Consider the following 24,748-nt stretch of genomic DNA (forward strand, 5'->3'; position numbering starts at 1 on the left):
GGTGGACAGTAGCTATCTCGTGTCATTCTGAGTTCAAATGAAAAGATTTCCACACGTCAACATTACGTCCATGCTGCGGACTATACATTTTGTAAATGGCCTTTATCGAATGAAGGAAATTTCTCTTTCAGGTTTGCAAAACCTTTTTTGTCATGGAATTTTGTCAAAACCCCCTTTTTGGCATCTATTGAGATAATCACAATGATCGTCCTCTTTTACTTTATTAACATGGTGAATTACTTTTATTGCTTTGTGTGAAATTAAACACACCTTGCATTCCAGATATAAATCCCACTTGGTCACGAAGTTCTATATCATGTGTGTATATTTGTGGATTCAGTCAGATCGTATTTTATTTAATTTTTGAGTGAAATTGTCCTTTACATTTTTCTTCCTGTACTTGCTGGGTTTTGGTGTCGAGGCTGGGGTTTGGGCGCAAGGCCTCGCAGAAGGGCCTGTAGAATGTGCTCATCTTTTCTCCTGTGAGAAAGGTTTTTATGCAAAATAGTTATTATTTCTTTAACTATGTACTAAAACTCACCAAACTATCTTATCTGAATTGTTTTGTTAAAAGTTTCAAATACATGGCTCAATAAAGTAACTGTTTAAAACTTAGGGGACTATTCAGCTTTTCTATTTTTCTTGAGTCCCCTTGGGGAAGCTGTAGGGTTTTTTCAGTTCTTGCTCATTTTCAGCAGAACGCCGGGGTCAAGTCTGCGGACTCTGAGGACATAATGCAGGAGTTAAAATTCTGGATCCTGCCGGAGCAACTTTGGGGTAGTAGTTTAACGCTCTCAGCCTCAGTTTTGCCATATGTGAAATGGGCCTGAAAGTAGAAATGAGCACAACAAAAGTGCTTAGCTTGTGGAGCTGTGATGGGCATTAAATAAAATAATATTTCAAAAGTACATAGAATAGTCCTGCCACACGGTACGTTCTTTGTACATGTGTGTTGAATAGATTTAATTTTTGTATGTTATTTTTCATAATGATCTGTAATCTTTATTTTAAAGTCAAAAGAATCCACAATTTTTCTTTCTGATTCCTGATACTGGTTATGATTCTCGTATGTGCCCTGACCAGGGGCCCAACCCAAAGCCTTGGTGTATCAGGACGACGCTCTAGCCAACTGAGCCGCCCAGCCGGGGCCTTTCTTCTTTTCTCAAATGCCACTCAGAGCTGTAAGTTTTCCTCAAAATGCTGATTCCCTGTCCATCTACAAATGAGTGAACCGGGATGGCATTATGCTAAGTGAGATGAGGCAGAAATCCACCCATCAAAAAAAAAAAAAAAAAGGCAAGTGGTGTATGGCATTACTTACATGCAGAAGTTTTTTAAAAAGTCAAACTCATCCCTGGCTGGTGTGGCTCAGTGGATTGAGTACTGGCCTGTGAACCAAAGGTTCGTAGGTTTGATTCCCAGTCACGGCACATACCTGGGTTGTGGGCCAGATCTCCTGTGGTGGGGGGGCAGTGTGAGAGACAACCATACGTTGATGCTTCTCTCCCTCTCTTTCTCCCTCCTTTTCCCTCTCTCTAAAAATAAATAATTTGTTTTTAAAGTCAAACTTAAAGAAATAGAGAGTAGTTTGGTGGTTGCCAGGGTTTGGGGGTGGGGAAAGTGGAGGATGTTGGTCAGAGGGCACCAGCTTGGAGCTGTAACACGAACAAGTTTCAGGGAGGCAATACACACACAGTAACTACAGTTAATGAAACTATATTGTGTACTTGAAAGTTGCTCTGGGCGTAGATCTTAAGCATTCTCACCAAAGAAACAAAAAAAGGTAACTGTGTAAGGTGATGGGTGTGTTAATTTGATTGTGGTAATCATATATATATATATATATATATATATATATATTCACATTGTACACTTTAAGCATATACAGTTTTGTTAATTATACCTCAATAAAGATAGGGGCAGAAACTATCAGAAAAATTTTAATTATTCATAATGTTTTTCTATTAATGAATGAAAACAGTATATAAGAATTTCCCACTCTAAGTTGAGGTTCATTTATTTCTCTTTGTTATTCTATCAAGCTTTTGCCTTACGTATTTTAAAACTATATTGCTAGAAGCATAAAAATTAGGAATTCTTATATCTTCCTGGCAAATTCATTATCTTAATATTAATAAGTGATGTTTTTAATCTCTAGTAATAGTTTATGTCTTGAAGTCTAGTTGGTCTGTTTTCTGTTAATGATCTGCAAGTCATATATCTTTTCATCCTTTTATTTTAAATCTTCCTGTATCCCTAAGTAGAGTACAGTCGTTTCTTTAATCCAGTATGACAATCTTTGTCTTTTACCCTGTGACATTTAATTTATTTACTTTTAATGTAATTGCTGATGTATTTGTATCGAAATCTACTACCTTTTTTCCTGGCACCTGATTTTGTGCTTTCAGTTTACATGAGGCATTTGTCTTCCTCTTCTTCTTCCTTGATCGAAATTTTTATAGTGCCATTACTGCTCCCTGCCAGTTTGAAAAATATGCTATTTCTTCTATGTTAGTGGTTACACTGGAAGCTCCATATGGGTAATTATTTCTCCAAGTCTGTGGTTATCCAATAATTTCACCCTCTTCCAGGGTAATACAAGCCTCTTAGACTACCTCATACTTATTCAGATATTCACTATTTCTTTGAGCCTTTCTTCCTTCCTTCCCAGATAATTTCCCTGCTGCTTAGAATATTCCCTTTGAATTTCCTTCGTGCACGTCTGACATCGGAAGTCTTTCAGTTTTGGTTTGTCTGAAATTGTCTTTATGTTACTTTTCCTCAAGCAGGGTATTTTGCCTGGGTGTGGAACTTTACGTTCGCAGTCACGGGACTTCGGGACACACACTGCCACTGCCCTGTGCCTTTCCCTGCTGCTCGGGAGAACGCAGTTGTCACTCACTGGCGCTGCAGTGAAAGTGACGCGTCTTCTTCCCACGATGCTGTTTTCCGGCAGCAACTCCGGGTACGGATTTAATTTTGTTTCCTATGTTTGAGGTTCACTGGGCTCCTTGAGTGGAAGGACGGATCTTTCAGGCACCGTCTCCTCAGGCGCTGCATCGACTGCATTCTCCCTCCCTTCTTCTCCCTGGACTCCATCTAAGTGGACGGTAGACCTTCTCCCTGTACCCTCTGTGACTGTCACTCTCTGTTCTGTTTGCCACACTTTAACCTCGGCATGTTTTATAATGGAAACATGAGTATCTCCTTCCAGTGTTCCAATATCCTGATGTTCTCATTGGCTGAATCTATGAAATGAGTAGAACACAGATAAATTCATTAAGTTTTTAATTTTTGTTACTGAAAATGTTCTATGTGGCTCTGTTTTCAAACCCTCTTAGCTACGTTTAAAGCTTTCCCTTTTCCTACTGAAATTCTCAAGCCTGGCTGTTGGCTCCCTGAACACAGCAAACTCTTTGCAGCAGCCATGGTTCCGTGCTTCCCCATGGCCATGGCCTCAACAATGGCCGCCAGGTGACCAAGAACGTGAGCCAGTCGAAGCACAGCCACCTCTGCGGGCACCTCACCAAGTACACCGAGTTCGTGCGGGACGTGGTCAGAGAGGTGTGTGGCTTCGCCCCCCTTAAGTGGCATACCGCGGAGCTGCCCAAGATCTCTAAGGACAGGAGGGCCCTGAAATCCATCAAGAAAAGGGTGGGGGACCCACATCCGTGCCAAGAAGAAGAGGGAGGAGCTGACCTTGCAGCTATGAAGAAGGCAGCAGCCAAGAAGAACTGAGCCCCATCCCCTGTGTGTGTAAGAAAACCAGGTACTTTACAGTGTTTCTGGAGTTCTAATATGAGAAGTTCCCGTGTTTAGTTCTGTGGTCTGCGGTTCCTATTGATTTTCGTTGATGGTTATTTGACAGTTAACCTTGACTATGTGTTGTACATTGGATTCAAAACTTTATTTGTAGCCCTGGCAGGGCATCTCAGCTGGTTAGAGCATCGTCCCAATAGGCAAGGCTGCAGGTTGGACCCCTGGTCGGGGCACATACAAGAGTCAACCAGTGAATGCATCAGTGAGTGTAAACACAAACTGGTGTTTCCCTCTCTCTCTTAAAACAATAACTAAATAATTTTAAAAATTTTATTTGTAGAATTAATTTGAGGCTGGGTGGAGATAATATTGTCCTTCATTTGTTTTTGTCCTTTTTCTTTTTTTCAGGTATCTGTGGGACTCTAGCGGTCCAGATACTTCAATATAATTTCAAGGCTTGAGTTTTGGGGGCCATTCTGATGGCACAAAACCAGCCACAAATTCTTGTAGCAGCTGTTTTCTTCCAGTTCACCCTCACCCTACAGGGTGCTACCTTAAAGCCAGAGATAGTTTTACCAGGGTCCCTACTCCAGGTGGCCCCAAATTCTGGCTTCTTTTCTCCCAGTCCTGAAGTTCAGGCTTCCGGAAGTTCACTCAGCCTTTCCGCTGCCTCTTCAGGACCGAGAACCGCACACACAGACAAAGCAGCTTCTAGAGTGGAGCTTTAACTTCCTGTTTCCCATCCTTTCCAAACCTCCACTTAGTATTTCCTGTTTAACTAGTCATCTCTTTGATACTTTTAATGAGATGTTTCCAATATTTTCCCAGCATTTTTATTTGTCCTCGTAGGAAAGATTGTTTCAAATTACCTTGTTCATTAAGGAAGGTGGGGATCCCTCTACCGGACTTTTTACACCCCTTATGCCTTCACTATATTTGAACTTAAAAATATCTTATATAAAGTAGGATCTACTTCTAAGCATTTTTGCCAAGGAAATACTGACATAGAGTGAAAAAGAAAAAGTGGTAGAACAGAAAGGCAAGGGAAGGGAGCATCAGGGGTCAAGTCCGTGGCAGCTCCCTTGGGAAATCCCGAGACAGGACAGGGCCTTTGCTTCTGCCATGGTCCTCACATCCTCACGGTTGCCTCTGGGAAGCAGGAAGATGTACAGCCATAGCCATACTTCACAAGTGGTAGCACCAAGAGCAAATAGACAGCCTTCTTTGTGAGGTTACAGTGAGGTTGAGGAAATGAGACATTGAGGGAAAGAAAGCGAGGTCCCCACACAAGCCTGGATGATGGTCCAAAGCTTCACTGGTCAGATGTGGGAGGAAGAGGCAGAAATTTCAGCACCAGCTTCAGCGACTAAAGGGTCAAAGACATAGGGGGCACCCGGATTTGAACCAGGGACCTCTTGATCTGCAGTCAAATGCTCTACTGCTGAGCTATACCCCCACTTACATGTACTCTTTCATTAACACCTTTTCACCCACGGCACGGCACCCAGGAGAGCTACATGTCCACATGTCAGTGTTTTTTCTGCATGTCCTGGAGGTGGCCAGTCTTCTCACTCCAGCCCCCTCTCGTCTCCCCTTCTCCAGCCCTCACTGGTCCCCCTCCAGCCCTCCTCTTCCTCAGGTTGTGGGAATGGCCCCAGGCTTTACACCTGGGAAGGCCATTTGAGTCTATCCCAGTGTTTCTACCTAAGCCAGCACATACTCCTGAGGACTGTGGCGGTCAGTTGTGGGTCTTCAGTGACCCTCCCACTCAGTGCAGGGAGAGCCTTGTCCCCATCCCAAGGCCTCAGGAAGGGTGCTTTTGTTCTACTCATTCATTCATTCAGTCACCCAACAGACACGGAGCATGTGAGGCACCAGGTCCTGTCATTCACGGTGAGGACACAGAGACTTAAAACATTGTCCTGGCTCCTCAAAGGGTCTTAGTCCCATAGGAGACAAACCCATGAGCCACAGTATTTCCACAAGGGGGGTGGGAGCCCAAGAAGAGAGCCAGGGGAGCAGAACTTAAAGAGCTACCCTGCCTGGGGAGTCAGGGGGGCCTTCCTGGAGGAGGTGGACCAGGAGGGGGTTGCTGGAAGAAGCTGGAGAGGCTCTTGGGCCAAGGGAGGAATGAGAACAAAGACCAAAGACTAGGCGTGGCTGGAGCTCAGTGAGGCTTCAGGCTGACATCACACAGAAGGTGGGTGTCCACTAACCCAGGAAACGCTTTGGAAGTCCGGGTTCCTGCTAATGCAAGGAGTGGGACTGAGCCACGGTCCTACAGGAAAGGCCTGGGACACAAGTGTGACAAGCCATGACCTCAATTAACACTCACAACCATGCTTCTGTTGTCTAATTCTAATGCAGGTTTGGCCAGGACAGGCCCAGGGAGCACCTGGGACACGGCAGTCAGCATGGGGAGTGAGGGGCCATCGGGGTCTGGGCCCAATATGGGTGGCAAGAGCAATCACTGGCCGCCTTATTCACTAGTTCATACTAAAAGTCAGTTTGGCAAGGGGGCACTTGGATTTGAACCAGGGACCTCTTGACCTGCAGTCACATGCTCTACCCCCGGGGTTCAGGTACACCTCTTGAACTGTGCCCCCAGCTGCTATTTGTGGACTCTCACAGCCAAGCTCCAGGGAGCAGGCAGCCAGTCCCATGACACCCTGGCTCCCACTGCCGTCACTCCCTCACTCATCTGCCTGTCGACTCCTACTGGCCACCTTCCGTGTGCTGGACTCACCCTTCCTCCTTCCCTTTTCTCTCCCTCCCTCTCTGGCTCCATTCCCCTTTGCCACCGTGGTTCTGTCTGCCACAGTGGGCAGTCACTGGCTTTCCCAGCCTGAGAGAGCCCTGGCTCCCTCCTGTCCTCCAGTACTGGGCCACTGAGGGGTAGGGAAGTCTCTGTGTGGACAGAGGAGCAGGTCCAGGACAAGAAGCTGGCCAAGGCCACCACGCCCTGAGATGGCCCCTCTCTCCTCTTCCGCCGTCTGCTTCAGCTACTCGGCACCCTCCACCCAATCAGCCTGATCAACACTGTGGAGGGAAGAGGTGAGCTCGCCTGGGCCGGGGTGCTTGGCTGTTCCGTGGAGCATCGTCCTGGACACACACTTAGGTTGCGTGATCAATCACCGACCCAGGTACGTATGGGAGGCACCTGATCGATGCTCCTCTCTCACGTCGATATTTCTCTCTCTCCCTTCCTCACTCAGTAAAATCAATGAAAACATGTCCCTGGGTGAGGACTTCAAAAGGAAGAAGAAAGTTGAACCAGCTCCAGATTCCCTTCAAGGAGAAAACTGATTTGAGGCTGGGTGAAGCCATCCATGGCCACTGGCTTGTGGGCCCCCAGAGCATGGAGAATCCCGTCAGGCTTCACCGCAGAGCCAGCAGCTGTGTGTGAACGGGGAGATGAGGAGCACGGAAAGGAGGCTGTCCCCTCACCTGAAAGGCTGGCGCTGGTGTGGGGCACAGCCGGAGAGAGCTCCCCCACACACCCCTGCCCTCCACGATAACGTAAAAGTCAGAAAAGGTTTTGAGTGCTTGCTCAGTTCTTAAGGGACTTTAACACGGGGACCCCCCCTTTCTTTGTTTTACAAACGAGGAAGCCAGGACTCAGAGCTGGCAGTGAGTCTAAGACCCTAGCAGGCTCCAGCCTCCCGAGTCCCGGAGGTCGGCTCTGCTCCTGCACTTCGCAGGGTCTCTTGACTCATTTCTGAGAAAAGAACTTCCTTTGAATCCTTATTGGGTATCAGAACTCACAAATCCTCGCCAGGGGCCCATGCTGTGGAAAAAGGAAAGGGGGCGCTAGTGCCTTGAGATTTGTCACGTTTGGCTTTCAAGAGCACTTGCATTGACCCAGGACATCAGTGTGGGCAAGCCGGGCCCAGGAACTCACTGCCCTGAGGCATCCCCAGGAAACACCTGAGACCAGCTGTTGCAGCTGAGGGTTAAGATCGGAGCAGCCACACTTGCACCATATCCTGTTTGAGTGCTAGCCGACAGCCAGCCCTGGCATGCAGGGCCCCTGGAGACGGCTGGGGGTGCCTGAGAAGACAAGCAGGCTCCACCGCAGGAAAGCGTGGCACCTCCTGTTCCCAAGTCTGGTGGAGCCTGGCTGCGCTGTCACTGACGTGCACACTCGCACCTGCCCCAGAGATGATGGTGACGTTACCAGCTGTCCCCGACTCTGTTCATGACTTTGGGAGAGGTGTGAGGGCTCGGGGGGGCAGGGCAGCAGGAAGCGGCACCTGGCACCTGAATGCTGTCCCCCTCACATGGTGCCCGACAAAGAAGGCAATCCGAACAGCTGAGGAGCCATTCATTCCAGCTTCAGACTCGCTCTCCGTGAGCAGGTCTGCAGATGGCACCGGAAGCGGTGTGACTTAGGAGGCACAAGGAGCTGGCTGCTATTGGGACTGCTCCACGATGCCAGCTGCTGCCGCCTGACCTTGCTGCTTGACCCCCGTTGCTTTGGTAAGAATTTGTCTCACGGAACTATTTATGAAGCCAAATGGAAAAGTTCCCTCCCTCTGCACCCACGGGGCCTTCACTCACTCCATGAAATAAAGGCCCCTCCTGGAGGATTTGGACGGAACGGGCTGCAGACTGACATGGAAGAGAGAAGCGGCCCTGAACTTGAAAGAATGAAACCAGGCCTCCTGTTTGTCCAGTTGCAGCTTAATCTGTTGTGACCCTGACAACCCCAAGGGGAGGTGGGAGGCCCTGGGGTCACTACCCATATTGGCAAACCAGTAACACGAGGCTGGAGGTGGTCAGAAGATTTACCCAGATCCCGGGTCTAATTATGCTGGGGGTCCAAGTTCTGGGAGACAGCCCCTCCTCTAACCTGACAAACCATCCAGCCGGCTGACCGGGGTCACCGAAACCAGGGTCTCTCTCTCAGAAGGAGCTTCCTGAGGCACGCCCATGCCGTGACACACGGGCATGGAGCATGCACACCCTCGAACGCTGAGATCATGGGCAGGCACCCTCTACTCTGGGCTTCGGGTTCCCCTTCTCTACGGATAACCAAAGCCAGTCCACACCCACTGCAGGAAGACCGCGGAGCTGGGACTCACTCTGGGCCAAGCGCACACACCTGGGAAGACACCTGGTTTCTCCCGCAGCAGCGGAGGCAAGCCCATGAACACCCAGGCTGGTCTGCAGGCCGAGTGCCCACCCCCCCACACTAGCAGGTGGCGGAATAATCCTGCCCGCTCAGGAGTCTTGGGCCCCTATGCAACCACACACATTTATAAAAGCACCAGAAAAGCTCCATAAGGAGAAACAGAGTTTCAAAATACAAAGTAGAAAAGTCCAATCTCCAGGGCCCGTTCTCCAGGTTCTGTCCACTCTGCTGTCTCTCGTGCTACCGCAGGCAGGCCCCAGACCTCTGCACAAAATCAGCGGCTGGGGCCTCCACCTTTCCCGCCTTCCTGCAGCGAGACCCCCGTCTCTGGTCCACGGCCTGTCCATGGAACCTGGCAAAGGCCCTCGCCTGAAACCTGGCATCCCCTATGCCTTAAGGGATCCTTGGTAAGTCAGGAATGTAGAAAACGCAGCTGTCACACTCATACGCTGTCACCAAAAAAGGCTGCAGCTTCCCATTTGAATGGAAAGAAAAAGACCTCTCCGCAGGCATCCCAGAATGAGGGACCAGATCAGGCAGGAGGGGAAGGGCCCGGCAGGCGGAGAGCAGGTCCTGCCGCTGCCCGGGGCTCCTGCCAGGGTCAGCCCTCCTCCGAGCGGCTGGGCCGCGGCCGGGGCGGGCTGCCCAGGTGCGGGCGGGCCTGGCCGCGGGCGTGAGTCTGCATGTGGATGGCCAGGTGGTGGTTCCGGTTGAAGGCCCGGCCGCACTGGGGGCACTGGTAGGGCCGCTCGCCCGTGTGGATGCGCTGGTGCCGGAAGAGGTCCGAGGGCCTGCGGAAGGCCTTGCCGCAGTAGGGGCAGGCCGGCCAGCCCTGGCTGTTGCCCGTGTGCAGGCGCTGGTGCAGCAGCAGGCTCTTCCGCCGCTGGAAGAAGCGCAGGCACTCGCTGCAGTGGTACACCTTGGTGGCCGCCGGCCTCCGCCCCGCGAAGGTGCGGCCTGCCAGGGCGCGGTGGCCCTCGGGCTCCTCGGGGAGCCAGCGGATGACGGGCCCGGGCACCACCACCTCCCCCGGCTCCAGCGTGGAGGGTGCCTCTCCCCAGCCGGCGGGCGCGCCACCCTGGGCCTCCCGCGCCTCCCCGTCCACGTGCGTCCGTTGGTGGATGGTCAGGTTGATCTTCAAGCGGAAGCTCTGCCCGCAGTCGGGGCAGGGGAAGGCCCGCTCCCGCCGGCGGCGAGGGAGCACGCGGGGCGTCTCCCCAGCCGCCCCTGCCGGCCGGGGCCGCGGGTCCCCTGCCCGCACCCTGGGCGCTGACTGGGCATGAAGCTGGCGCGGACCCGCGGTCCTGCTGCTGGGCCCCTCGGGGACTGCGCTCTGGGCCTGGCCGGGGGGCTTCCCCAGGAAGAGCTGCTCCGCCACCATCTCGTCCTCAGGCCGCACTTCTGTCTTGACGACCACACGGGCAGCGCCGCCTGCGGAAGGGACCGTCCGCTGATTTGCTGCCCCTCGTCCTGCCGGGGGTGGGGGCCACAGCCGCCCGCCCCGCCTGCCACACTGCCTCCTGAGGTCACCAGTGTCCACGGGAGGCCTAAGCCTGCAGGAAGTCAGACTAGAGGAGACAAAGCTTCGAACCACCGGGGAGCCAGGAGGTCAGGGGCCAGAGCCATGGGAGACACATAGGTGGGAATGAAGGGGAGACAATGACAGGCAGAGACCCCAGAAACAGAGATAGGGAGACACGCTGCCCACGCAGGACCCCCAAGAGCTCTGACGACTTCAGTTCCGCCCTCCCAGTGACAAGGATCCTTCAGGTCCTGGCTGCCTCCAGACTGGGTGAGGCCTCAGGCCTCCAGGGCCTGGGTGACAGCCACAGGCAGAGCTGCTGGCCCCTTTAACGAGGCCACACTGAGCGCCTGCCACCGCCAGCACTGCAATCTTAGGGACATATGGAGGCATGAGGACTTGGGCTTCCCAGCTGGGTCTCCGTGGGTCACACTTGAGTCTGAGACAGGACTGAGGCAGGGAGCTCCCAAGACCCAGAGGTGAAAGGGTGGGGCTGAGGTGGCAGGAGCGAGGGGTCCCCAATGCTAGAAGGCAGGTCCCGGCTGCGGGAACACCATGCATCCTCCCAGAGCCTCCAGCTGCTGTTCCCTTCTGGGCTTCTCTGCAGTCAGCCCCCTTGTCCCCCTCTTTTTGGACCTCCCCCTGCCAGCACCTGGTGGTCTCAGCTGCTGGACCACAAGGTCTGCTCAAAGGGTGACCGGAAACCCTGCCCTCTACACTCTAAAATGAGAATCTTCAGCCCTTTATGAGCACCTTCCAAGGTCTAGACCAGAGTAATTGCTGTCCTTGCGGAAGCTTGAACTTAACCCACAGAACAGGGTGCCAGGGCACGGGGGGCCTTCCCTGGTGGGCGTCCGGGACAGCACCAGTGGCAAGGCCTTGGGCCCTCTGCTCCCTGCAGCTAACCCATAACCCTCCCCACTATCTCAGGACAGAACTTCATTTCCATTAGAAATGACCCACTGGTATTAATTTAGTCCTACAGCCACAGAAGCGGTGTCTATAAGAATCATCTAAACTTTGGGGTAAGATGGTGTTGCGTTTAACGGCCTACCATGGTATTCCTGAACTTAGGGATTGGTGAGGTCTCCAGCTCTATTTCTTGTGAGGCCACAGTCCCCAGGCCCCTTCACGTGGGCCCACCTGCAGCTTAGTGCTACCACGCCACAACCTGGCGGTGGGCCCAAATCTCACCCTTGCTTCCCACCAAGGCAGGAGGGAACCAGGGGAGAGCTGGGCCCCTTTCTCTGGGGACAGAAAACCTGCCCCAAGGCCAGAATGGGCAATAATCACTTTCTCTTTCTTGGCCCTGGCAGTGTCGGCGGGGTTTAGAGAAAATGCACAGATACTGAGTGGGAACTGTCTGTAAATCGCAGGCCACCACACACAGGCTATCAGACACTGGAGGCTGTGAGCCTGGGCCACCCCACGGTGGCTGTGAGGCCCTTCTGTCACCAGACCACAAACCGGGCAGCATGCAGACAGTTTCCAAGTAGCAGCCTTCCAGCCAGGCGGGACCGCAGGGAGGGAAGACCGGGGCCACAGAGAATCTGGGTCCCCAGAGCTCCAGGGAAACGTTACTTGGGTGGCGAGAAAGCAACCCCTCAGGAGGGAACCCCTAGCAGGTCCCCTCACCCACTCCTAAAAGGCCCCCGAGCTCCTCTGAGGCTCTGCTGTGGCCACAGGGCTTCTCGCCTCACTCACCTGATTCCATGCTGGGCAGGAGGTCCCTGCGGGGGGAGGCTGGGGACTCCCCATCTGAAGACGCTTCCTCCTGCTTAACTGAGGGCAAAATGCTGGTGCTGGGGGGGGGCCCTGTGGGAGAAACAGAGTCCCGTGAGGGCCCTTCCCAACCCGGGGCTCCTGCAGGGTGACACAGTCATTTCCCAGAGGGCCTGGATCTGCTCCAGCGCCCACCAGGAAGGGGGGCCCACGCTCTGTCCAGAGGACTGCAGCCTCCCCTCCCAGAGGAGAGAGAAGAGCTGTGAGGCCATGGCCCCTTGGCATCTGAGTGTCACCCCGATGGGCCTCAGATGCCAAAAGGACAGAGGGTTTGGGGAGGCCCCTGGGAAACAGTGCCAGGTCCAGGACAGAATGGGGACAATGGGAGGGTCCCACCTCTCCTTACACAGTGGCTGGGAAGGAGGGACCCAGGGAAGGGAGGGTGTCACCTCCAAGCTCAGGGAGGCCACACTCAGTGAAGGAGGGGCAGAGAAATGACTGGGGAGAAGGACCCAGAGTCTAAAAAATCAGGCCGGCAAGAAGGAGGAGGGTGGGAACCCATGGGCACAAAGCGCAGGCTAAAGACAGAACTGGCTCCGAATGACCTGCCGGACGCTAGGCTAGTGCCCTCTGAGTTACTCTCCATTTCTGTGTGGGATGGACAGGCATCTCCTTTCAACAGGAGCAGACAGAGGACACTGGGAAGGGCGACTGACTGCCACACAGCTTCTCCCAGGCCTTCCTTCAGAGAGACGGCCTCACCGGGGAGCACACAGGCTGGCCCCGTGCTGGGCGGGGACACACGCCTCCCCACTGTCAGAAGCCCAGGCCCGCCCTCATGTGCCCCTTCCCTCACTCCAGACAGACCTGTGCGCCCGGCCGCCAACACGCCCGAGGAGCCCACACCTCTGCTCGGACTGTCCCCCTGTGCTGCAAGGCCCTACGCTCCTCTACCGCCGTCTCAGTGGCCCCTCTTCCCGGAAGCCTGTCCCACTCAGCCCAGCTGGCCCCAGCCATGCCCCCACCCCCTTCTCAGTACCGCTGCCCTGGTCCTGTTGCTGGGAAGCCAGTCACTCGGCCGCCCGGCAGGCCTCACTCACCCGTGCTTGCTCCCGGCGGGGGGCCTCTTGCTCCTGAGTCTCTCTGGTCCTCAGGGGCCTGTCTTTCTCTGGGCCCCTCTGGGTCAGACCTGACTGGGCTGGGGACGTGCTCTGGATATGGAGGGAGAGTGGGGGTACGTGGCTCCCTGCTGTCACTGGGACCTGGGATAACAGGTCAAACACAGAGTATGGTAATTAACGAATGTCACGGATCATCTTGTGACTACATTCTGGACTCGACTAGTGCCAGACAGGTCACACGACAGGGCCGAGGGTCTGGCTTTTTCAGGACCCCTGGCTCAGAACATTGCAGCCCTGGCTCCCAATTCCAAGTCCTCCACTAGGGTGGTATGTAAGGGTGCCCTGGGGAGCACCCCCAAGACTCTCATCAGTAGATCTGGGTGGGCCTAGGAAGCCTGTATTTTTAAAAAGTTTCCTAGGGCAAAACAGATGAACAAATATTTCACAGAATAAGAAGTTAAAATGGCCCATAAACAAATAAAAAGATATGCAACCACACTCATAGTAAGAGAGGTACATTAAAACCACACTGTTACCAAAGCCTGAGAGACACTCCAAGAAAACTACAGACCAATACTCCTTATGAACATTGATGTAAAAGTCCTCAACAAGATACTATCGAGCCAAAATCAGCAGCCTATTAAAAGGATTGAACACCTTGACCAAATAGTTTGTTCCTGGAATGCAAGGAAGGTTGAACATAGGAACCTAGATCAATGGATTACACCTTGTTAACCGAATGAAGGGAAAAGGCCAAGATTATCTCAACTGATGCAGAAAAAGTATCTGACAAAATTAGACACCTTTACCTGATAGAAACACTCAACAAAGTAGGCACAGAAGAAAACGACCTCAACATAACAAAAACCATGTATTAAAAACCCACAGTGAACATCATATTTAATGGTGGAAAACTGAGAGCTTTTCCTCTAAGACTAGGAACAAGGCAAGAATGTCCACTTTCCCCACTTCTATTCAACAGAGTGATGGAAGTTCTAGCCAGAGCAATTAGGCAAGAAAAAGAAATAAGGAGAACCAAGATGGCGGCATAGGTAGACACACTGTGCCTCCTCGCACAACCAGAACTGGCAGAAAATCGAATGGCAAGGAAGTCCGACACCAAGGAAATAAAAAATAAATATTCATCCAGACTGGTAGGAGGGGCGGAGACGGGCAGCCGGGGTGGAGAGGACTCACATGGCAGTGGAGGGACCGAGACTGGTGGAGTGTGGGACGAATGGGGCAGGCAGTCTGACCACAGGCCCCACATTCGCGCACAGATAAACCGAGAGGGCCTGACTCAGAGTGGCGGAGAACGGGGCAGGCAGAGCGGCGGGTAGCACCCCGCGGGCCCCACATTCGCGCACAGATAAACTGGACAAACGGCGGGGAGCAAAGCAGACCACGCAACCCAGGGCTCTAGCTCGGGGAAATAAAGCCTCAAACCTCTGATTGAAAATGCCCGTCGGGTTTGGGGCGGCAGCAGGAGAGACTCGCAGCCTCAAGGGAGAGGTCGTTGGAGAGACCCACAGGGGCCTGGGGGGTGCACAGGCCCACCCACTCAGAAGCCAGCACCAGAGGGGCCCAGTTTGACTGTGGGTAGTGGAGTGAAAGACTGAAACCTGGTGGAGAGAGGAGCGGGCGCCATTGCTCCCTCTCGGCCCCTCCCCCACGTACAGCATCACAGCGCAGCAACCAGCGTTACCCCCCCCACCCTGTGAACACCTAAGGCCCCGCCCCTTAAAGTAACAGATGTGCCAAGACAAAAAAAAAAATGGCCCAAATAACAGAACACTTCAAAGCTCCAGAAAAAATACAACTAAGAGAGGAAGAGATAGCCAACCTATCGGATGCACAGTTCAAAACACTGGTTATCAAGACGCTCACAGGATTGGTTGAATTTGTTCAAAAACCAGATGAAAAAATGAAGCCTATGCTAAGAGAAACAAAGGAAAATGTACAGGGAACCAATAGTGATGCGAAGGAAACTGGGACTCAAATCAACGGTGTGGACCAGAAGGAAGAAAGAAACATCCAACCAGAAAAGAATGAAGAAACCAGAATTCGGAAAAATGAGGAGAGGCTTAGGAACCTCCAGGACATCTTGAAACGTTCCAACATCCGAATGATAGGGGTGCCAGAAGGAGAAGAGGAAGAACAAAAAATTGAAAACTTATTTGAACAAATAATGAAGGAGAACTTCCCCAGTCTGGCAAAGGAAATAGACTTCCAGGAAGTCCAGGAAGCTCAGAGAGTCCCAAAGAAGCTGGACCCAAGGAGGAACACACCAAGGCACATCATAATTACGTTACCTAAGATTACACAGAAGGAGAGAATCTTAGAAGCAGCAAGAGAAAAGGAGACAGTTACCTACAAAGGACTTCCCATAAGACTGTCAGCTGATTTCTCCAAAGAGACCTTACAGGCAAGAAGGGGCTGGCAAGAAGTATTCCAAGTCATGAAAGGCAAGGGCCTACATCCAAGATTACTGTATCCAGCAAAGCTATCATTTAGAATGGAAGGGAAGATAAAGTGCTTCTCAGATAAGGTCAAGTTAAAGAAGTTCATCATCGCCAAGCCCTTATTATATGAAATGTTAAAGGGAGTTACCTAAGAAAAAGAAGATCAAAAATAGGAACAGTAAAAATGACAGCAAACTCACAGTTATTAACGACCACACCTAAAACAAAAACAAGAGCAAACTAGGCAAACAACTAGAACAGGAACAGAACCATAGAGATGGAGATCACATGGAGGGTTATCAATAGGGGAGTGGGAGGGGGAGGTGGGGGAAGGTACAGAGAATAAGTAGCATAGATGATAGGTGGAAAACAGACAGGGGGAGGGTAAGAATAGTGTAGGAAATGTAGAAGCCAAAGAACTTATAAGTATGACCCATGGACATGAACTATAGGGGGGGAATATGGGAGGGAGGGGGTGGGCAGGATGGAGTGGAGTGAGGGGGGGGTAAATGGGACAACTGTAATAGCATAATCAATAAATATATTTTTTTTAAAAGAAAAGAAAAAGAAATAAAAGGCATCCAAATTGGAAAGGAAGAAAATTATTTGTTCACAGGTAAGATGATCATATATGTAGAAAAGAATGAAAATCCACTAAAAAAAGTTAGGGCCAATCACTGAATTCAGCAAATTAGCAGGATGAGAAAAGTAAACACGAAAAGAGCAGCGCATTTCTATACAGTGACTGTGAACAAATTAAAGAGGAAATCACAAAACAAGTCAGTCCATTTACAATAATATAGAAAAATAAATGCTTAGGAATAACTTCATCAAAGAGGTGAGAGACTTTTACAATAAAAAGTACAAAACATTGCTGAAACAATATTATCCCCCCATCCACGGAGGACATGTCCAAGACCCCCAGGGGGTGCCTGAAACCACCGGTGGGACCAAATCCTCTATATTCTATGCTTTTTCCTGTATACACATGCTTATGATAAAGTCTAATAGGTAAATTAGGCATGTTAAGAGATTGACAGTAATAACTAATGATAAAATAGAATAATTACATAATTTACTGTCATAGAAGTTGTATCAACGGTGCTGGGGCCATTATTGCTGAAATAAGGGTTATTTAAACATAGAGTTCTGACAGTTGGCAGCTGCTCTGGTGGCCCAGACGCTACTGAGTGACTCACGGGTGGGAACACAGACAGTGCGGGTGCCCGGGGCAAGGGCCAATTCCCTCCTGGGCAGGACGCAGCAGGGCAGTGCGAGACTTCCTCGTACTACTCAGAACAGCACGTGACTTAAAACTTGTGAATTGTTTACTTCTGAAATCTCTCACTCAATGTTTTCAGACCACAGCTGACTGTAGGTAACTAAAACCGTGGAAAACAAAAGAGCAGGCTGGGGAGCATTACTGTGAACACATAGGTGGAAACACATCCCAGGACCGTGGGTTAGAAGACTTCATATTGTGAAGATCTCAGTACTACCCATGGTCTACAGATTTAAGGAAATCCTCATCGAAATCCCAAAGGCATTTTTGGGGGGCAGAAATAGAAATGCCCATCCTAAAATTTAGGTGGAATCTCAAAGGACCCCATATATCTGAAACAGTCTTGAAAAAGAAGAACAAAGTTGGATGACTTCCTGATTTCAAGGCTTACTACAAAGCTACAGTAATCAAAACAGTGTGGTATTGGCCTAAATAGAACGGAGAACCAAGAAATAAACCCTCACATATCTGGTCACATGATATTTGAGAAGGGTGCCAGGACCGCCCAATGGGGCAAGGACAGTCTTTCAACAAATGTGGCTGGAAAACTAGACATCCACAGGCAAAAGAGTGAAGCTGGAACTTTATCTAACATCACCTGTAAAAATTAACTCACATTGGATCAAAGCCTAAACATAAAACCTAAAACGTAAAACCCTTAGAAGAAAACATACAACAAAAGCTTCACAACACTGGATTTAGCTGTGATTTCTTGGATATGACATTAAAGGTGCAGGCAACAAAAGGTAAAGGTACTGGACTTCATGAAAAAGTTAAAATGTGTGCATCAAAAGACACTATTAACATAGTTAAACAATCCACAGAATAGAGAAAATATTTGTAAATCGTCTATCTGATCAAGGACTAATGTACAGAATGTAGAGAGAATTCCTACACAACAAAGAAACAAACAAGGTGACTCAAAAATGGACAAAGGACTGGAATAGACATTTCTCCAAAGGAAATACTTCAGTAAGTCGATGGCAATGGTCAGTAGAGACAGGAAGAGAGCCCTGGCTGGTGCGGCTCAGGGGACTGAGTGCCGGCCTGTGAGCTAAAGGGTCTCCGGTTTGATTCTGGGTCAGGGCGCACACCTGGATTGTGGGCCGGGGTTCCTCAGTTGGGGACATGTGAGAGGTAACCACACATTGATGTTTCTCTCCCTCCCTTCCCCTCTCTAAAATGAATGTAAATAAAATCTTTTGAAAAATTAAAGACACGAAAAATCACTATCACTAACCATCAGGGAAATGCAAATCGAAACTGCAGTGAGCTACTGCTTCACACTCATTATGATGACTACTACTAAAAACACAAGAGAAAATAACAGGTGTTGACAGGAATGTAGAGAAAACTTGGGCACTGTTGGTGGGAATGTAAAACAGTACAGCTGCTGAGGAAAACAGTTTGGTGGCTCCTCAAAAGATCAAAACTAGAACTACCCTATCATCCAGCAACTCCACTTCCGAGTGCAGACCTAGAAGAACGGAAGGCAGAGTATCGCACGGAATTTGTACACCCGTCTCATGGCAACATTATTTACAAGAACTTAGACACGGCAGCAACCCAAGTGTACACTGACAGATGAAGGGATATGCAAAATGTGGTCAATTCATGCAATAGGATATGATTGCAGCTTAAAAAGAAAGGAAAAAAAAAATTTTTTTAAACATCAATGTGTGGTTGCCTCCTGCACACTCCCAACTGGATACCTGGCCTGCAACCCAGGCATGTGCCCCAACTGGGAATCAAACCGGCGACCCCTCGGTTCACAGGCTGGCACTCAATCTACTGAGCCGCACCAGCCGGGACAAAAAGAAAGGAAATTCTGACACAGCCTATTACGTGGATGAACTGGAGGACGTTATGCTAAATAAAACAAGCCAGTCATTGACAGAAATATACAGTATGATTCTACTCACAGGATGTACTCAAATAATCAAAATCATAGAACTGTGGGTGCCAGGGCTGGGAAAGGGGCAGATGAGGGGATATTACTGAATGGCAATAACTTTCAACCGGTGCGCCCCTGGACTGTTTACAACAGCCTATACCTGACTGTTCAGTCAGGGGCACCGACCCCTTTTCCCTCAGACAGGCAAATTAAAAAATGGCGACAGCCAACACAATAATAGCCTTCCGAAGTGAATGAGTCAAAATGATACCTTTTTGTCAGCTTGGTAAAAAATCTACTTTTTGGTGTGCTGCAGATTTTTAGTGATTAGTTTATGGGTGTGTGAGATGAAAAGGACTGACAACTGCTGGTGGAGGGGTTCGTTGTCACGAGATGGAAAGAGCCCTGGAGATGGATGCTGGCGATAGCCACAAACATTAGAAATGTATTTAATTAGTAATAATCACACTTCAGATAAACCTCATTGGCTACGGATACTGCCACTGCGCAAAGCTTAGGAGTGTACTTAATGTCTCCGAACTGCGTACTTGAAAATGATTAAGATGGTAAAGTTTGTTATGTGCGTTTGCCCGCAGTGAGGAAAGAAGAAATAGAGTATCAATACGTAGTGCAACATGCACGAACCTCGAAGACACCATGCTAAGTGAAAGAAGCCAGAGGCAGAAGTATTTTGTTGGTTATGTTTAGGGGGGAAAAAAGAGATGGATAAAGCAAATGTGACAAACTCTTTCTTTAGAACGAGAGAGGGGAAGGGAGGAAGAAAGAGAGGGAGAGAAACATCTATTGTTTGCCTCCCGCATGCCCCCAGTCAAGTACCTGGCTCAAAACCCAGGCCTGTGCCCTGACCAGGAATAGAACCAGGTGACCTTTCAGTTTGCAGGATGATGCCCAACCCACTGAACCACCCAGTCGGGGCAAATGTGGCAAATCCTTTTTTTTTTTTTTTTTTTTTAAAGATTTTATGTATTTATTTTTAGAGATAAGGGAAGGGAGGGAGAAAGAAAGGGACAGAAACATCAATGTGTGGTTGCCTCTTGAGCACCCCCTACTGGGGACCTGGCCTGTATCCCAGGCATGTGCCCCAACTGGGAATCGAACCAGTGACCCCTTGGTTCTCAGGCCGGCACTCAATCCACTGAGCCACACCAGCCAGGGAAAAAGTGGCAAACTCTTGATCACTGTTGAATTTGGGTCATGATCATCTGGAAGTTCACTGTACCACACTCTCTACTTTCATTTATTTTTAAAAAATTTTATTTAAAAAAAAAAAAAAAAGCTCCCCACAAGATTCTACTCTGCGGTCAACTTTGGAACCACGGTTCTACACACAGCGGCTGTGGGAATGAGGCCAGCCCGAGGCTCCTGCGGGAGGGTCCATCCCCACAAAGGGAAGCCTGTGCAGTCCAGGCCTTGCAGCTGCACATTATGCAGGGGGAGCAGAGGTGGAGAGGAACCAGGAGGTGGCGCCAACAGGGCTGCTGCTACTACTAGTGGTTCGGTTAGTAATAAGTGCCCACCTACCATAAAATGCTCAGCTTTACAAAGCCTGCCATCACACGTAGTTCTCACAACCGCCAGGCTGTGCACCTTCTTACACAGAGGCAGAAACCTTAGGGCCTTAAGCCTGGCACCCACCCCTGACTGGCCGGCCTGGGCTAGGGCGTGCCCCACCTCAGGTCATGGGCCTATGCTCCCTTCCCGGCCTCACAGCATGCCTGGGAAGCCCAGGAGAACAGGGACGCGGCTCTGTCTGCCCTACCCATCTTGCTCCCACTCACCAGTGTCCGGCCTCCCTGGGCGAGCTGCCTCTCTCTCTGGCCCCTCGTCCTGACCCCACAGGCCTTCAGGACAAGGCTCCTCTCCCCTCTCCATCTGGGTGAGGATGTCTGGTTTGGAGATGGCATAATCTGTGTACAGAACGGAGAGAGAGAGAGATGGGTCAGGATGGGCCCCTGCTGCCCAGGTTACCACTGAGATGCAGAGACCCCAGAGGAGCAGAAGCCAAAGCAAAGACACAGACTGCAGGAGGCCAATCTGTGGACAGATGCCCCGACGCCACTGCAGGGCCTCACCCAGAGAGACCAGCATCTGGTAGTTGCCCCTCATCACGTGTTTGTACAGCTCCTTCTGCCACTCGTCCAGCTTGCTCCACTCCAGCTCGGAAAAATACACGGCCACGTCGTCAAAGGTCACGGGCACCTGGAACCACAGGTGTCATGCACACTCACCTGCACTTATAGGCACAGCCCCTCAAGCTGTCCCACCCCAGGTGCCCAGCTTACCTTGGGGGCCTCCCCTTTGCTGCCCGGGGGCAGCCGCAGGATCCAGAAGTTCCTGTTCCTCAGCAGGTTCTCCATGTTCTCCAGCCGCCTCTGTAGCAGCCCGTACTCCTGCAGCAGCGTCCCCAGCACGGCCCACTTGCCCTCCAGCTGGTTCCCGAACTCCAAGGTCGTCTTCTCGAAGTCGGCCAGCTTCTTCTCGGCTGTCCCCGTCCGTCCCTCCAGAGCCAGCAGGCGGGCCAGACAGGAATCCACTTTCTTCTCCACGGCCTGGACGGCGGCCACCACGGTCCACAGAGTGATCTCCGTGGAGTAGAGGTACGAGTTCTTCTCAGCAGCTGGCTGGGGTGAGGGAGGAGGTGTCGAAGGCCTTTCATGCCCTGTTTGCCTGTCCCTCTCTGGGGCCTGTCCACAAGAAGAGAAAGGGAAAACGTTATCAGAATTATACAATCAAAATATCTACCTCACAGAGAAACCTGAGGATGGGCCCCATCTGGGATCCCGAGGGCCAGTCAGGCAGCCATGTGGGGGATGGGGGTGCAGGGACATCAGTTACAAGTCCAGCCTCAGGGACAGGAGACACTGGCTGGACCAAGCTATTAGCAAGTGGGAGACAGAAGGAAAAACATGGCCAGAGAGAGAAGTATCTGTGGTCTCAGACAGGTGCCTCCCTCCCTGGGCCTTAAGTCTCCTCTGAAAGTGAAGGGACAGGCTTTGCATGCGGCACAGAGAACATGAGTTCTGCGTCAGCCAGCCTGGGTGCCACCAGCAATTCCACCACTCACCTGCCTAAGAAACCTTGTGGGCAAGGTTTCTTAGACATCTTTCACCATCCCCTCTATATCTAGAAAATGGAACTAGTAACAGTACGACCTGACACGGCTGTGAGAATTAGGGACACCATTGGATACAAAGCACTCAGCAGTGTCTACCAGGGGTGTCCAACCTTTCGGCGTCTCCAGGCCACACACTAAATAATTGCGACACGCAGTCACAAAACAAGTCTCATATGATTTTGTGTTGGGCCACACTCACAGCCATCCTGGGCTGCATGAGGCCCGTGGGCTGCGGGCTGGACACCCCCGGCCCAGCCTGTGCTGACCTAGCTGGATGCTCGTGATGAGAACGTTGAGGGTGGGACGTGGCAGGGATAGTGCAGATGGCATTGTTTCCCCCCTCTCATTCAGCGCCTTGGGGGAGGGCTTCGGAAGTGCCTCAGTTCACCGTGGTGCCTGACGACAGACCTCCCTGAGCGTGTTCCGGGGCTTCAGTCCCAGCTCATCTTGCTAAAAGCCTCGTTGGAATGACAAATTGACATCTTGGCCCTCCGTCCCTTTTTCTGCTCTTCCACTGCCATCGCCTTGTCCAAGTCCCCTCAATGGTCGCCTGAGCGGCTGCAATCCTGCCCAGCTATTTTCCCCACTTCCTCCTCCTCCCCCACACATGCTCTCCTCAGCAACCCAATGTGCCTAGAATAAAACCTAAACCTCTTACCAGGGTGCGGCCTATCTCCCCGACCCAGTCTCCCCCTGGGCATTGGCCTCCCCAGACACACCCAGCTCCCCGCCACCTTCACATGGGCCCCTGCACCAGCCTGCACTCCTGGCCCCTCTCACACAACCCCCAGCACAGACATCACCTCACAAGGACCTTCAAGGACCCATGCATGTAAACTAGGGCCCTGTTAGTCCCTTCCTTCGTAGCCCTAATAACCTGTAACAACTCCATGTGCCTTCCTGGGGCTCTGTTTCCCTACGAGGACATAAGCTCCATGGGTAGGTGCAGGTGCCGATCACCACTGTGTCCCCAGCTTCCAAGAGCACCTCACTCATAGCAGATGCCCAATCAATGCCCGCTGAATGAATGAATGATGGAAAGATTCAACAACACACTCATGAACAACTACTGGACATCTGTCGGCACGAAGGTACAGTGGGGATCCAGGAAAAGGACATGGTTCTTCCTTCTCCAGGAGAACACTTCGGTATAGAGACAGTAATAAACGAGGGTGATACCCACAGGCTAACAAGAGCTGAGGGCAAATCAGTCCTGTTTGGGAGCTTTTCTTGGAATCTCGGGTGACGCAAGTGAGCAGAGGGAAAGAAGCGGATGGACGGGAATGGTCAGAAAGACCGCTGAGGTCCTGGGCCAGGTGGGAGCTGAAGATGTCTCCTGTACAGCTGGAGAAAGGCCATCCTGGGGCTCCCCGCAGCGGGCAGGGCCATAAACCTGCAGAACTGCCACCCCATGTCCCCCACCCCGCTCCCCCCTCTGAGACCCAAGGGAAAGGGCCGGAGCATCTGGAAAAAACAAGGTTCCAAAAACTCCACTGGCATGCACTCAGAACAGTAGAGGCTATTTCTGGAGCGCTTCACAAGTGTTTTTCTACTGTGTCTGAAGGGCCAAAGGATCGCTTTCTCTGATTTGTGCATACAGAACATTATCAGCCGATATTCTAAAATGTGCTAAAATAATCTTTAAAAAAAAGCCCCACACCTCCCATGCCTCCTGTAAACAGCGTTCACTCAATAGCATTGTCCTAGGTACAAGCTGAACGCTGGGTCCGTAAAGGAGGTGCGATTCCAAAGCCTCTGCCTGTCCTCGACCCCTTCCCCGTCCTCCCCGCCCGCGTCGGGGCGCCGGGCCTCCAGCGAGACAATGCGCGGGGAGCCGGCCCCTCCGTTCAAACGCGCGGCCTGTCACCTAAAGTGTTTCTGCAACGCGGGCCGGTCCCCGCTGTCAGGGCCGCCCGCCGGCCCGGCGTTTGGGCCGCCCGGTCGCTCGGCCCGAAAGCGGCGCGGACGCCGACGAGGGCGGCCCGGCGGGGCGCTTACCCGGTCAGGCGCCGTCTCGGCCATGGCTGCCCGCGTCCGTCTCTCGGCTGCTCCGCTCTGGCCGCGGTCGGGCCTGGGGGCGCGCGGGTGGCGGCGGAGGCGGAGCGGAGCCGCCCAGCCTCGGAGCCCCTGCCCTGCGGCCGCGAGCTGCGTCCGAGCCACGTGCCCCGCCGGCCCTTTAAACAAGAGCTGCGCTCCCGGCCCGGCCCGCGGCCGCGCACAGCGCCCCCTGCAGCCCGAGGGACCGCACGCGCGCGGCCTGCGGCCCAGCGGCCCTGCGGCCATGGGGGCCGCCCGGGGCGCGGCGTGGGTGTTGGCCGCCCGGCCCCGCCTGGGCCGCGGGAGTCGGCGCCGTCCGGCGGGCGCGGGCCGCGCCGGGGCGCATCTTCTGCAGGATGGCGGAGCGGCAGGGCCCCGGCACCACGGCGCTGACGGAGGTACCGCGCAGACTTTTCCCCGCTCTGGGAGCCCCCCTCACCCCACCGCTGCGGAGGAAGAGCGCGGTCCTCGCCATGAACCTCAAGGGCGTGTACAGTCACCGTCCTAACGCCTCTGCTGCACCCAAAGGGACAGCTTGATGCCCAGGAAAAAACGTGGAGGTGGATAAAGGTTTTAAAAGTTTTTTCAGTTTTCCAGAATAGAAAGACCTCAGGAAAAATTTAATTCATTAAAAAAAAAGCGGAAGAAGAAGAAATCCTCCCTCTCTTCCCCAAAGCGC

General features: G+C 51.9%; 2 protein-coding genes and 1 non-coding gene across 4 annotated transcripts; 1 reads left to right on the forward strand and 2 right to left on the reverse strand.

Moving 5' to 3' along the window:
• Positions 1-2,939: 2,939 nt before the first annotated feature.
• On the forward strand, positions 2,940-3,738 carry LOC123480186 (large ribosomal subunit protein eL36-like). Its single transcript, XM_071221843.1, has 2 exons — positions 2,940-2,965; positions 3,423-3,738. Exons 1-2 carry the CDS (start codon positions 2,940-2,942, stop codon positions 3,736-3,738), a joined length of 342 nt encoding a protein of 113 aa, XP_071077944.1.
• A 1,405-nt stretch (positions 3,739-5,143) lies between these two features.
• TRNAC-GCA (transfer RNA cysteine (anticodon GCA)) lies at positions 5,144-5,215 on the reverse strand. The gene has a single exon. It is a non-coding gene; the product is annotated as a tRNA-Cys (tRNA).
• A 380-nt stretch (positions 5,216-5,595) lies between these two features.
• Positions 5,596-24,197, reverse strand: ZNF783 (zinc finger protein 783). 2 transcript variants are annotated; one of them, XM_053926796.1, is made up of 7 exons: positions 24,031-24,197; positions 21,200-21,601; positions 20,990-21,116; positions 20,696-20,824; positions 13,238-13,399; positions 12,120-12,230; positions 5,597-10,324 (listed from the first exon to the last, which is right to left on the reverse strand). In XM_053926796.1, exons 1-7 carry the CDS (start codon positions 24,052-24,054, stop codon positions 9,495-9,497), a joined length of 1,785 nt encoding a protein of 594 aa, XP_053782771.1. In that variant the 5' UTR covers positions 24,055-24,197; the 3' UTR covers positions 5,597-9,494. The 2 variants fall into 2 exon arrangements, with proteins under 2 accessions (XP_053782772.1, XP_053782771.1); XM_053926797.1 differs by lacking the exon at positions 13,238-13,399 and having other exon boundaries at positions 5,596-10,324.
• Between the last annotated feature and the right edge of the window lie 551 nt (positions 24,198-24,748).

Source organism: Desmodus rotundus, chromosome 6 (genome assembly GCF_022682495.2).
Source record: "Desmodus rotundus isolate HL8 chromosome 6, HLdesRot8A.1, whole genome shotgun sequence".
Lineage (NCBI taxonomy): Eukaryota > Metazoa > Chordata > Mammalia > Chiroptera > Phyllostomidae > Desmodus > Desmodus rotundus.

Coding starts and splice junctions, on each gene's coding strand:
- LOC123480186 (XM_071221843.1), top strand. CDS start 2,940: ATGCTGTTTTCCGGCAGCAACTCCGG. Junction 2,966..3,422: donor TTTTCCGGCAGCAACTCCGG/GTACGGATTTAA, acceptor AACTCTTTGCAG/CAGCCATGGTTCCGTGCTTC.
- ZNF783 (XM_053926796.1), bottom strand. CDS start 24,054: ATGGCCGAGACGGCGCCTGACCGG. Junction 20,825..20,989: donor CCAGATGCTGGTCTCTCTGG/GTGAGGCCCTGC, acceptor TTCTGTACACAG/ATTATGCCATCTCCAAACCA. Junction 10,325..12,119: donor CCTGCCCAGCATGGAATCAG/GTGAGTGAGGCG, acceptor TCCCTTCCGCAG/GCGGCGCTGCCCGTGTGGTC.